Source organism: Acinonyx jubatus, chromosome E4 (genome assembly GCF_027475565.1).
Source record: "Acinonyx jubatus isolate Ajub_Pintada_27869175 chromosome E4, VMU_Ajub_asm_v1.0, whole genome shotgun sequence".
NCBI lineage: Eukaryota > Metazoa > Chordata > Mammalia > Carnivora > Felidae > Acinonyx > Acinonyx jubatus.
In genome coordinates this window covers 2187384-2199486 of record NC_069395.1, presented here as the reverse complement: position 1 = coordinate 2199486, position 12103 = coordinate 2187384, and the positions used below count along the sequence as shown (strand labels likewise).

Genomic DNA, 12103 nt, shown 5'->3' with positions numbered 1-12103 from the left:
TCTGAAAACGCTCACATATTGTATCCGACGTTGTGTCTCTTACATCTTCTTTAATCCAGGATGACCCACCTCCCCTTTTCAGTTCTTTACGTCACGGACTTGGTGAAGAAACCGGCTCATGTGCCCCGTAGCTCATCTCCCCTCCTGGATTTGTCTGTTTTCCTCGCTTCAGCCAGCTTGTTCCTCTGTACCCGTGTTTCCTGTAAATGGATGTGGGCTCTAAGGCAGCAGGAAATGGTTCATTCTGTCCTTTTAATCAATAGCGTATTTTTAATCTTCTCCAGGAAAACAGATAGCATGAGTGGATAGGAAAGCAGGCATCTGTGGCAGGGAAGGCACGGAGTGCAGCGCGGTGTGACTGGCTCGCTCTGGAAACAGACACTTTCCTGTAGACGTCGTACAGGGAGAAGCCTGGAAAGCCCATCTGAAGAACGCTTACGCTCTCCCTTGTGCCCCTCGCGCGACCATCAGTGATAATGATGCTTTACGTTTCTGTCCCCAGCATGTTCGCTCTCGTTAGCTCACTTACTGCCGAGGCAGAGACCGTACAGGTCGCGTTCTCTTCATTTTGCAAGTTGTACGAGTGAGGCTCCGAAGGCGAAGTGGGGGATGGTGTGGAAAGCAGGACTTCTGACTCGGAGGGCTGTGGCCTTCCTGGCCCTGTGTGCTGCTCCCCTCCCACCAAGCCTGGGGGTTCCCCACTACCCGCATCGTCCTCCAAGCTGGGCTATGAGCTGTGTAGGTCACTGGGGCGGACAGAACCCTTCAGTACCTGGGTTCCCAGAAAACATGCAGAATGACAGATGCGAGCAGGTTCGGTGTGGTCAGCAGGCCTGCGTGACCGGACCGGGTGGGAGGTTCTGGCCCGTTTGAACCACACCGGGGATGCGCGGGTTCAGGATCTGACCGGGAGGAGTTTCAGGGGTGGAGGGGGCTGAGGACTGGCCATCCCAGTGTCCGGGGCGGCTTGGGGTGAGGTGGGAGCACCCAGACAGTGGGCAGAGAGGGGAGCTGGGGGAGGGGCGGGAGCTGGGCCAGGGTGGGTGGCAGGCACAGTCCTGCTCTGGTGCTTTCAGCTGGATGGAGGCCTGCCTGAAGGAGGAGCTTCCTCCCCCCGTGGAGCTGGAGGAGAGCCTCCGGAACGGGGTGCTGCTGGCCAAGCTGGGCCACTGTTTTGCACCCGCCGTGGTCCCCTTGAAGAAGATCTATGATGTGGAGCAGCTGCGGTACCAGGTGGGGCGGGAGGCCTCTCCCTTCTGCCTGCTTCCTCTTGCTTGCCCTTCTCCTTAGCAGCAAGGGACTCTTGCTAGTTGGGCCCCGGGCTGCCCCTGCTATGAGGCTTCTGAGCAAACTGGTCTACCCAAGTCTACGCTCAGAGGCCTGGGGGCTTTGCCGCCGTGAAGCTACTTCCTGGACGCGCTGCCCCTTCGCCACGCTCTGGCCGGCACAGCCCTGTCTCCTTCCCGCCTCACCTCTGGACTCCCCTTTACTAGGAAGCCTTACTAGGTTGTTGATCCCCCGTCTGCCGTCCTTCCCAAATGTCCTGCTGGGTCATCCATTCCTGGTGGCTTCCGTCTGTGACTCTCTCCTGGAGGGTCGGGGGACGGAGTATGGGAAATCTGCAGGGCAGGGTCCGCTGGCTCCCCACCCCCCACCCCGCCCTCCAGATCTCCAAGCTGCGGTCTGGGCTGTGCCCATGGGGAGCTCTGAGAACGGTAGAAATAGATTCTCTTCTCTTTCCTTCCCTTTCAGGCAACTGGCTTGCATTTCCGCCACACAGACAACATCAACTTCTGGCTGTCGGCCATAGCCCACATCGGCCTGCCTTCGGTAACGCTGGGCCTCGAGACTGGGGTGCATCTTTACTCTCCACCGGCCCCCCACCCCCACCACGCACGCTTTGTCTCCCCGGATCCTTCAGCCCTCGTCATCATGTGTCTCCTTAGCTAACTTAACCTGAGGGTTTAAATTGCTTGCAGGTGTCTTTGAACCACGTTACTTGGTCTCTGCCTCTACTTCCTGTGGGTGAGGGAAGTGGAGGGAGGTGAAGGCCCCCTGACCTAAGCTGCACTGTCCCCATTAGTGAGCGAGACCCCCCGTGCAACGCAGGGGATGCATATTTAGCCAGCCTTCCACCAGAATTTCGTGGCGTGATGTGGGCTTGCTACGGGCCATATCCCTTGGTGGTGGACTTGGAGGCCCGGGCCCGGGTCCCCTGTTGGCCACACACGGCACGTCCCCTTGCCCTTTGGATCTCAGCGTGTTACTTGACTGTAAAATGGGGATGGTGATCCCTGCCCTGTGTACCCCGTGAGCTGTCAGGAGGACCGGATGATGTGCGTGAGTTCCCTTTATGAATCCTAAGGAACTGTACCAATTAAGGCATGATAGGACTCTGCAGGGTTCTTCCTACAGGCAACTGTGCGACAAGGAAGCAGCAGTAAGGGGACTTTGGTGGGAGGCAGGAGTAATAGGGGCCAGCTGTCCTCAGTGAGGCTGGAACGCTGTTAAGTCTCTAGATTGGGTCCTTCCTGTGAATCTGAAGTAACCAAGAGGTTTTGAGCTTCGACCTCATGGGAGTCGCCAGGCGGAATGGGACGCCGTGTCTTGGAGGGAGGACTCAGTTCTTCGAGGGGACCCCACTGATCAGAGGCCTGTGGCCCAGAGACAGGGATGAACGCCCTGTGCCCTCGGTGGTCCTGGACAGCGTGTGCCTCTTTGGGCCTTCCGAGGGAGCACGGCCAGCGCCCCAACATGCCGCCTGCCTGGCGAGAGTCCACAGGGGCACAGGCTCGCTGTGTCTACGGGATGCATAGGGGGCCTCTTTCTCCTGGAGGACACGGCCTGCATCCTCTAACCGCAATAGTCTTGCCTGTGTCCCGTGAATCTGGCGATGTGCGTCTGCGCCTGGGCCTCGGCTCACTTTCTTTAACACTTGGTGTGTGTGGCCACAGTGCTGGCTGTCGGAGGTTGGGGAGGCTGACTTCGAAGCCCCAGGCAACAAAGGAGTATCTCCCCGGGTCAGAGAGGAAGACCCATGCCTCAGCCCCTCTCTCCATAGCTGGTGCTGCTTCACGTTTCCAGCGGCAGTAACCAGCTGCTTTCCCCTCCAGACCTTCTTCCCGGAGACCACAGACATCTATGACAAGAAGAACATGCCCCGGGTGGTCTACTGCATCCATGCCCTCAGGTGAGAGGCCCTAGACTTCCGCCCTCCAGGTGGATACAGGAAACATGGCAGCAGGAAGGAAGGCAGGCGCTTCTCAGGAGAGTGAGACTTCAGAGTTTTGCAGTTGTGCGTAGATTTATGCGCACGTTTGTGTGTGACCTGCAGGGGTGAAGGAAAAGGGCAGGAGGGAAGGGTCTTCAGTTTGTGCCTGGGGCCCAAAGGAATCAAAACGAGCCGTCAAGAGCGTCCCATGCAGCTCACCTAGTGGGAATGTTCAGGCTGTTTGGTTCTTCTCAGAACCGGCCATCAGCATCCAGCTGGCTAGAGCTTAAAGTGGCCGACCAGTTCCTGCGTCTGTCGTGTCGTCTCGTCCTGACTTCATTTCCCACGCCCTTTTAAGCCCGCCCGGCTCTGCCGGTCTCTGCTTGCCTTACCCTCTGTGTCCATCTGGTAACTGCAGTGTGCCCTTCTCTGTGAAGTCCCGATGCCCCCTAGCCTCTCGAACATCGTACTTATCTTCTGTAGCGCTTGCCTCGGCCTGACTTCCAGTAACAGTGGACTGGGGGGACTTGGGAGCAGGTGTGGTGGGCTCCCTGTCCAGGTCCCTGTGGCATCTCCTGCAGACCGTGTCAAAATAAATAGGCCCCAACGCCTTCCATTCTTTTCCAGTCTCTTCCTCTTCCGGCTGGGACTGGCCCCTCAGATACATGATCTCTACGGGAAAGTGAAATTCTCAGGTGAGCCCAGCTCCTTCCCCAGCCGCTCGTGTGGGCAGGGTCTTGGGGGCTCTGGCCCTGAGGAAAGGCACCTGTGGTGTCATTGCAGCCGAGGAACTTAGCAACATGGCCTCTGAACTGGCCAAATACGGCCTCCAGCTGCCGGCCTTCAGCAAGATCGGGGGCATTCTGGCCAATGAGCTGTCGGTGGATGAAGCTGCAGGTAGGGGTGTGGCTCTGCCCTGCTGGGGGGTGGGCTCCGTGTGAAAGAGCAGACTCCAAGCCTCCAATGCATTCTGGCTGTCATCTGTGAGGTGACCTGGTTTGCCCGGCCCTCTGGATGGAAAGAGGGAATGGTGTCAGGGTGGCCTGTGGCTGGTCGCGCTGCGGCGGTCTGGGGTTTGTTCTGGCCTCCTGACCTTGTCTCCATGCCCCTCCCAGTCCACGCGGCGGTCCTCGCCATCAATGAGGCGGTGGAGCGAGGGGTGGTTGAGGACACCCTGGCTGCCTTGCGGAATCCCAGTGCTCTGCTGGAGAATCTTCGAGAGCGTCTGGCAGCCATCTACCAGGAGCTGCTGGCCCAGGCCAAGGCAGAGAAGACTGCCAGCGCCCAGACCCGAGTAAGGAGGAGCCTTTGCTGTGCAGGCGTGCAGAGTGGGGTGGCCCAGAAGGCCTCTGGCGGACAGGACTCCGGCACATCCTGTCTCCACGCCCCAGAGTTGCTGAGAGAAACGCTTGCTGGTTGTTGTAGAGAAGCAGAGGAGGCACCCAGGGATGAGGATTCAGGAGAGAAGGCGGGAGACGGGTTCTGGGGACTGGATCTTCTGGCCGGGCTGAGGTGGGGACGTAGAACTGGCCAAGACTGGACAGGAGATTTGACTTAACCATGTCCATGCCGAGGGCTTGAACCCAGGGGTTCTCCAGATTCCTCCTTCTTCTTCTTTTTTTAATGTTTATATATTTTTGAGAGACAGAGTGCAAGCAGGGGAGGGACAGAGAGAGAGGGAGACACCGAATCTGAAGCAGGCTCCAGGCTCTGAGCTGTCAGCACAGAGCCCGACATGGGGCTCGAACTCATGAACCGTGAGATCATGACCTGAGCCGAAGTTGGACGCTCAACCGACTGAGCCCCCCCAGGCAGCCCCAGATTCCTCCTGACCAGGCTGACCTTTGGCCTGGGAAGGCGCCCAGGGGAGGGAAGAATTGGAGACAGGGAGGGGGGAGCAGGAGAGGACTGAGCTGGTTTCCCAGGTCTCCCTTTCGTCATGGTCCTTGCAGGATGGTGGAGAAAGCTGGGACATATATGACTGCTACCTGACTCAGGCTGAAATCCAGGGGCACATCAACCACGTCAACGGTAAGAGACCTGGGCCAGGAGGGCTTCGGGGTGCTCCCAGGGCAAGCCCCCGCATCGGGAGGTTCAGGGATAGCTCTCAGGCCAGAGGCCCTGTAGCCTCACTTGGGCCAACCCTGGTCTCAGGGAAAGACCAAAGTCAAACAGCAGGGTGTGTGCTGCTTTTCGGCTCTCGCTGTCCAGGGAAGTGACCCTGTCCGGGGGGTTTCTGTTTGAATGGAGATCCGTGGACAGGGCAGAGGCAAAGGACAGGCCTTCCAGCTCTTGCTGGTAGAAGGGCAGCTGGCCCGGGGTCCTGGGAGAAGGAGCTGCGAGGAATGGATGGGGTGGGGCGGACACGAGGGCAGGAGGGGCTGTTTGGAGGCCCAGGATGGAGTGGGCATCTGCCTGTTGGGGTCAGGATGTCCTCCCGGTCTGGGGTGGGGAGGAGGGGAGGCTGCCAAGATCAAGGTTTAGGGCGGGGGGTCATGCTGGGCAGGAAGAACAGGGCAGGTCTGGGGTGGTACCGGCTGGGCTTCTGCACATCGTTCATTGTGGGGTCTTGGTCTTTGCAGTCCATGGGGCTCTAGAAGTTGTTGATGATGCCCTGGAGAGACAGAGCCCTGGGGCCTTGCTTGAGGCCCTTCATGACCCTGCCCTGGCCCTGCGCGGAGTGAGGAGAGACTTTGCTGACTGGTACCTGGAACAGCTGAGCTCAGACAGAGAACAGAAGGCACAGGTCAGCTGATTACCTGCTCCCTGCTCTGTCTGTCTGCTGTGGGATGGGGACCGCCTCTTCCTTAGGCATCCCCTCCGTCCCCTCCTTGTATTCAGTAAGTGCTGACTATGTGTGTAAATGGTTACATCACCCCAAAGCCTAATGGCCCAGACTGACCAAGGGGTCCCCGGGGGCAGCCGGCGAGCAGTGACGTGCTCCCCCATGGCTGAATGGGGGCCTCAGTGATGGGATCTCGTCCTCGCTGCCATTGGCTTTCTCCATGACACTCTCTTCGTGCTGCCTGTGTTGTTAGTTCAGTGCCTGCTGCGTAAGAAAGAGCCAGACTTAGAGGCAGGGAGGTGGGGATGGGTGGGCCTGGGAGCCCGTGAGGGCAGCTCCTGTGAGAGCTCTCTCCTACGTCACCTCTTCCCCTCCCCAGGAGTTGGGCCTGGTGGATCTTCTGGAAAAGGAGGAGGTCCAAGCTGGTGTGGCTGCAGCCAACGTGAAGGGTTATCAGGAGCAAGCCAGTAAGTCACTTCCAGGCTGAGGCCTGGCCCCGGGCCCATCACTGCGGCATCTAACCCTCGGCTGGCTTCTGTGTAGGGGTGTGTAGGGCGATGCAAACTGCTGCCCACGTTTCCAGCGGGACCTCTCCCCTCCCTGGTGTGCCCGGGTCCAGGCTGCCTGCATGCACACTACAGACGGGTTCCTTAAGGCCTTAGGGGTAACGACAGTCAGTCCTGCATCAGGCCGGCTCCTGGGGCAGACAGTTTTCTTCAGGGCACTTGCCCTGTATCTGGACGGTTTCAACCTGCTTGAGTCCTTGCCTCTCGACTGTAGTGAGAAACTCATGATCAACTCACTTTCCCTTAAAAACATTATCTACAGGGACACCTAGGTGACTCAGTCGGTTAAGTGTCCAGCTCCTGATCTCAGCTCAGGTCTTGATCTTGGGGTCATGAGTTCAAGCCCCCCACTGGGCCCCACGCTGGGCGTGAAGCCAACTGAAAAACAAAACATCATATACAAATACAATTTTTTATTAGAGTGTGGCCTGGTGATCGTGTCCCTCCCGGGAGGTCAGCATGTGGCAGGAGTGAAGTGAAGCAGAGTTGGGGGGGGGGGGTGCCACAGCCTGTGGCCACCAGCCCTGTTTCAGCCGTGTAACTCCCGTTAGAAGTCGCGTACGGGTGTGAGACGCTCACCTCTGTGTCGCGTGTCTTCGGGCCTTCCTGGCCTCTTCCCTGACTCGGCCTGGACTTCGGTCCCATATGCTCCGTGAGGCCGATGAGGCCTCCGGTGCCCCCTCCTCTTGTCACACGCCCATTTCGCCCGGCCGGACAGCCTGTCCTTCCCTTCGGTCGTCCAGGCTGCTTTCCTTGCGCACTTTCACCCGTGGAAAGCGGGTGATGGCATCCGTCAGCGCCGCCTCTGCCCCTTCCGTCCCCCGTCTCCCACCAGGACCCCTCCTTCCCCGGCTGCCAGAGCTCTGGGGCGGGAGGCAGCGCTGGCATGGAGTGGCCGGTGTCTTTGGACCCTTACTTCTCCCCAGGGGATGCATCCTGATAGCAGGGCCTGCATCTGCTCGGCACTTCCCAAGCCCCAGTGTTTGAAATCGGAACCCCGCTGGTGCCCCGTGGCCCCTCCAAGCTCGCTCCTGCCCCTTGTGGCCCAAGCGGCTCCACCTACCCCTCTGTGCTGTCGGCGAGATGTGGCCCCTAGAGCCCTTGACTGACCTCTTCTTAGCCGTGCCCGTAGCCTCCTGCCGGTCTTGTGTCCACCGCCCCTGCACCTCCCCCCGCCAAGGCGGCCGCTCTGCCACCTGCCAAGCTGCTCCGTCTCTGGGCCTGACGCACTGCTTCTTTCGGTGCCTTGCAAAGTGACTCAGCACCCCTCCCTCACACACACTTAGAAGCTCGCTCTGGACCTAGCAGAAGGCAGAATGGTTTTGAAGAGGCGTTTCCCCCTCAGGTACCCCAGCAGAAGCCAGTTAGCCAGGAGACTAGGACGGGCCCTGGACGCCCGGCCCGTACAGCCCTCTCCCTCCTCCCCTGCAGCGCTCCAGGCCGTGTGCAGGATCAACGGAGCCATCCGGAGGGGAGTGGCAGCTGACACGGTGGCGGAGCTGATGTGCCCAGAAGCCCGGCTGCCTCCGGTGTGCCCCCGCGCCCCGGCTGTGTACCAGCAGGAGCTGGCAGTGCTCCAGCAGCAGCAGGGAGGGGTGAGCCCCAGAAATGAGGGTCCTGCCCCCGCGTCCTAAGCAGTGGGGGGGCCCGGGGTGGTCCGTGCAGAGCACCCTCGGAGGGATCCTGAGCTTTCATAGTAGCTAGCACTCTTGAGCGGACGCTGCTCCACACGGTCACTGATCCTTGCTAGAACCCTGGCGGGTGAGGAAGATTTCCATTTAGAGGTGAGGGAACTGAGGGGCAGAGGTGGATACGGCTCCTGACGGCCGTGGCCGGCAGTGCTGAGAAGGCATGCTGAGCCGGCTGCGTGGAAGTCTGTGCCTGTCACCTCTCTGTGTGCCCCCTCACCCCTGTCCAGACGGCTCCCGAGACATGGAGGTGACAGAGCCCTCCTGCAGGGAAGTCCCAGTCCCTGCAGGAGTTGGAAGACACCTGAGGGTCCAGATAGTCACAGGGAGGGAGAAACGGATGGTGTCAGTGGCAGAGGACTTCAGACTAGGAAATGGAGGGAGCAGAGCTGGGGGTAAGTCCGGGAAGGCTTCCTGGAAGAGAGGAGACCCGTGGAGAATCATACCCACAGGGAAGTTTAGAGCACGACCCCAGTCATGGCCTTCGGGAAGGGCACGGTCTCCATACCGGTGACTGCAGTACGAGGCAGAGAAGACGAGCCCTAGGAGGTGGCGCACGGTGACCCGGGCCACGGACGGCAGAGCGGGAGTCAGCTTCTGGCTCTGCTGTGTCCTCACTGTGCGACCTTGGGCGTTAGTTCCTTGTCTGCCCTTCAGTTCATGTGTGAAACGGGAACAATAACATAATTCCCCACAGGATTGTTGTGAGGGCTACACGCGTCACCGCACGCGCTTAGAAGTGACCCCGGTATGTGAGCTCAGCTGCTGTGACCCTTATCTGCGGTACTCCTTCTGTACGGGACAGGGAGGTGCTCTAGAAGGAGGGAACAGCACGCGCAGGTGTTTGGAAGGGAGGAGAAAGCTGGGCCGGGAAGTGGGCCCTGTGTCCCCCTCTCTGTCTCCTGGGGCCTTGCGCCCTCCCTGGCGTGTGCCAGGAATCAGAAAGGAGTCGGTGCGGCTCTCTGGCTGAGCGTGGGCTCTGGAACCAGGCGGCTAGCTTCAACTTACGCTGTGTGCTCATCTGCAAAGTGGGGACATTAATGGTACCTCCCTCGCTGGCCTGTTACGAGGACAGAGTGAGTGTGTGTGGAGCATTTGCCCACTGAGCACACGGTGAGCACACTCAGTGTTGGGCACAGTGAATTAGCGAATGAGTTGGGGCTTGGGATAGAGACTGGGATGTGGGAGGGCCTTGGGGGCAGGATGGCAGTGGCCCCAAGCCCTTGACCCGCCCCACGGAATCGGTGCTCCCCTGTTGTAGGAGCTCGGCCACGAGGAGCTCTTTGTGGCCGTGGAGATGCTGTCAGCCGTGGTCCTGATTGACCAGGCCCTGGAGGCCAGGGATGTCGGCGGCTTCTGGAGCAGTCTGGTGAACCCTGCCACGGGCCTGGCCGAGGTGCAAGGAGAGAACGCTCAGCGGTGAGAAGGTTTAGCAGGTGTGAGCAGGAGGGGGCGGAGCCAGGACTCCGCCCTCTGCTTGGGACCCAGCCTTCTGCGCGGTTCCCTGCTCCTGAGCCCAGGCCCCTCTCTGGGGCTGTTCGCAGCCCCTGGCCCGTGACTCGTCCTGGGAGTGGGGCTCAAGTATCCCCCCTTCCTCCATTCCTTGCGCTTTCGTAGAGGTTTGAGTCCCGCCCCGTGCCAGGTACTATCCCGGGTGGTGGGAAATGGCAGTGAACAAAGCCAAGTTCCGGCTCTCATCCAACCCACGTGCTCGTAGAGGGGACAGGCAAAGCCAACGTGCCGGATGACTGGCAGGGAGGAAGAGCCATGGCAGAACCAGAAGGGGCCGAGGGGGTAAAGGCTGGGGACAGGCGGGGGGTTAGGGAAGGCCCCGTCGGTAAGGGGGCGTTGAGAGGGACCTCGGGGCATCTGTGGTTGTGGGGAGCTGCGTGGGGCACAGGCCCAGAGCAGGACATTGCTTGGTGTGTGCAGGGAGTGCCGTGGAAGCCGGCGTGGCCAGGCCGAGAGTGGTGGCTGTGAAGCAGTGGGGGCCACGCCATAGCTTGGGAAGGGAGCCACAGGAGGGTTTCAGTGAGGAGGGGGCAATGTGACCTTTTGCCAGGCTCTAGGTAGCTGCTGCACTGGGGATGGCTCCAGGGTTGATCAGGACGGGCAGGCAGCCTCCAGGCCAGGCGCGAGGAAGTCATGGCCGAGGGCAGCGGGTGTGGGTGGTGGCGAAGGGGAGTCTGCTCCCGGGTCTGTTCCCCAAGTGGATCTGACGGGACTTGGTTGCGTGTGGATGTGGCTGTGAGGGGGAGAGCGTGGTCACCTGTGGCTCCAAGATTTCCTCCCTTAGAGATTGGAGTGTGTGTTGACAGGAGTGGGAAGGACTGGGGCACACAGGCCAAATGGAGGTGCAGAGCTCAGGTGTGAGCAGCAGGCGTGTGATCACATCCAGCATCCGTGGAAGGAGCGAGGAGGCCGCTGGCATTCATGCACGGGTGGCGGGTTGGGGAGACCTTAAGGTTTCGGCGTCCCGAGCCGTGAGGTCAGGGTACAAGTCCGGAGACCGAGCAGTGGGAGGCTGGGGCACGCAGGGCTCGGGCAGGGCGGGGAGCCAGCACAGGGGCCTCGGAAGAACAGTGGACAAGGGGAGAAGAGGAGGAGGAGAGCACGGCGAGCCCCCTGACTTCCCGCTGGCGGGGCCCCCGCTGCCCACCCTCTCTCCCTCTGCTGCCAGTTACTTTGATGCGCTGGTGGCGCTGCGGCAGGGGTGTGCGCCAGACAGCGTCTTGAGCTGGAATGACCTGCAGGCCACCGTGAACCAGGTCAACGCTCAGGTGCAGGAAGAAACCGATCGTGAGTGGAGTCCAGGGCGGGCAGAGGCAGCCCATCCCTTACCTAGTCCCTCTGCCCACCGACGTGTGTCTTGCCCAGAGGTGCTGGCGGTCAGCCTCATCAACGAGGCTCTGGACCAGGGCAGCCCCGAGAAGACCCTGTCGGCCCTCCTGCTCCCCTCGGCTGGCCTGGACGACGTCCACCTGCCTGTGGCCCCTCGGTACCATCTCCTCCTTGTGGCGGCCAAAAGGCAGAAGGCCCAGGTGAGGTCTGCGTCGGTCGCTGGAGCAGAAAGAGCATCCGCCGTGGGCAGAGCTGTGCCCAGGATGCACCTGGGGCCAGCCCAGTCTGATGAGAGTCCCCTCTGGGGGTGGAGGGCAGGAGGGGCCGTGGGGGTAGGTGGCCCCACGGCCAGGGCGCTGGACTGAGCTCCGGATGCCAGCATGCAGAGAGTGGTGGGGGCTTGTGCGTGGGTAGAGCACAGGCCTGGGGGCCAGAGAACGGGGCTGGACTTCCTGCTCTGACACTCAGCGACGTTGTGACCTCCAGCAAATCCCGTGTCTCTGAGCTCTGCCAACACGTCCGTAACATGCTGCATGCGCTGGTTCTACGTGCCTTCTGGAATGGGGGAATCACACGATCAGAGAGCGTGGTGGGGTCCTAAGCCTGTAGCGCCCTGAGCCCACGGTGGCGCGGGGGGTTGAGGGCTAGGCCTGCTGGGCCAGACGCCTCAATGTGCATCCTGGTGGGCTGACTCTGCCCACGTCCTGCTGTTTCCTCACCTGCAGACACGACATGACAGTCGACGTGTCTCGCGGTCAGGGGTTCGGTGACATGGCGTGCTGGTAAAGCTGCCTGGGTTCTTCCTGGGCCGAGCATCGTTTGTGGGCTTTACAAAAGCCGGTTCCAAAGAAAGTGCTTTAGAGCGCTGCCTGGAGCACAGCGGCCCGTCACGTTTTGTTTAGAAAGGTTCTCCCGTGGGGCGTCTGGGTGGCTCAGTCGGTTAAGCATCCGACTTCGGCTCAGGTCATGATCCCACAGTTCGTGGGTTCGAGCCCTGCGTCGGGCTCTGTGC

At 60.6% G+C, this 12103-nt stretch overlaps 1 protein-coding gene across 1 annotated transcript in view; it reads left to right on the top strand.

Moving 5' to 3' along the window:
• The window catches only part of IQGAP3 (IQ motif containing GTPase activating protein 3), a 35019-nt gene that overhangs the window by 5802 nt on the left and 17114 nt on the right, over positions 1 to 12103 (top strand). The window contains exons 3-15 of the mRNA XM_027048635.2: positions 1077 to 1233; positions 1753 to 1830; positions 3114 to 3190; positions 3839 to 3906; positions 3995 to 4108; positions 4327 to 4505; positions 5164 to 5242; positions 5794 to 5957; positions 6376 to 6463; positions 7994 to 8157; positions 9512 to 9669; positions 10931 to 11049; positions 11128 to 11291. Of these exons, the coding sequence (XP_026904436.2) occupies positions 1077 to 1233; positions 1753 to 1830; positions 3114 to 3190; positions 3839 to 3906; positions 3995 to 4108; positions 4327 to 4505; positions 5164 to 5242; positions 5794 to 5957; positions 6376 to 6463; positions 7994 to 8157; positions 9512 to 9669; positions 10931 to 11049; positions 11128 to 11291 (1609 nt within the window). The remainder of the gene's footprint in view (positions 1 to 1076; positions 1234 to 1752; positions 1831 to 3113; positions 3191 to 3838; positions 3907 to 3994; positions 4109 to 4326; positions 4506 to 5163; positions 5243 to 5793; positions 5958 to 6375; positions 6464 to 7993; positions 8158 to 9511; positions 9670 to 10930; positions 11050 to 11127; positions 11292 to 12103) is intronic.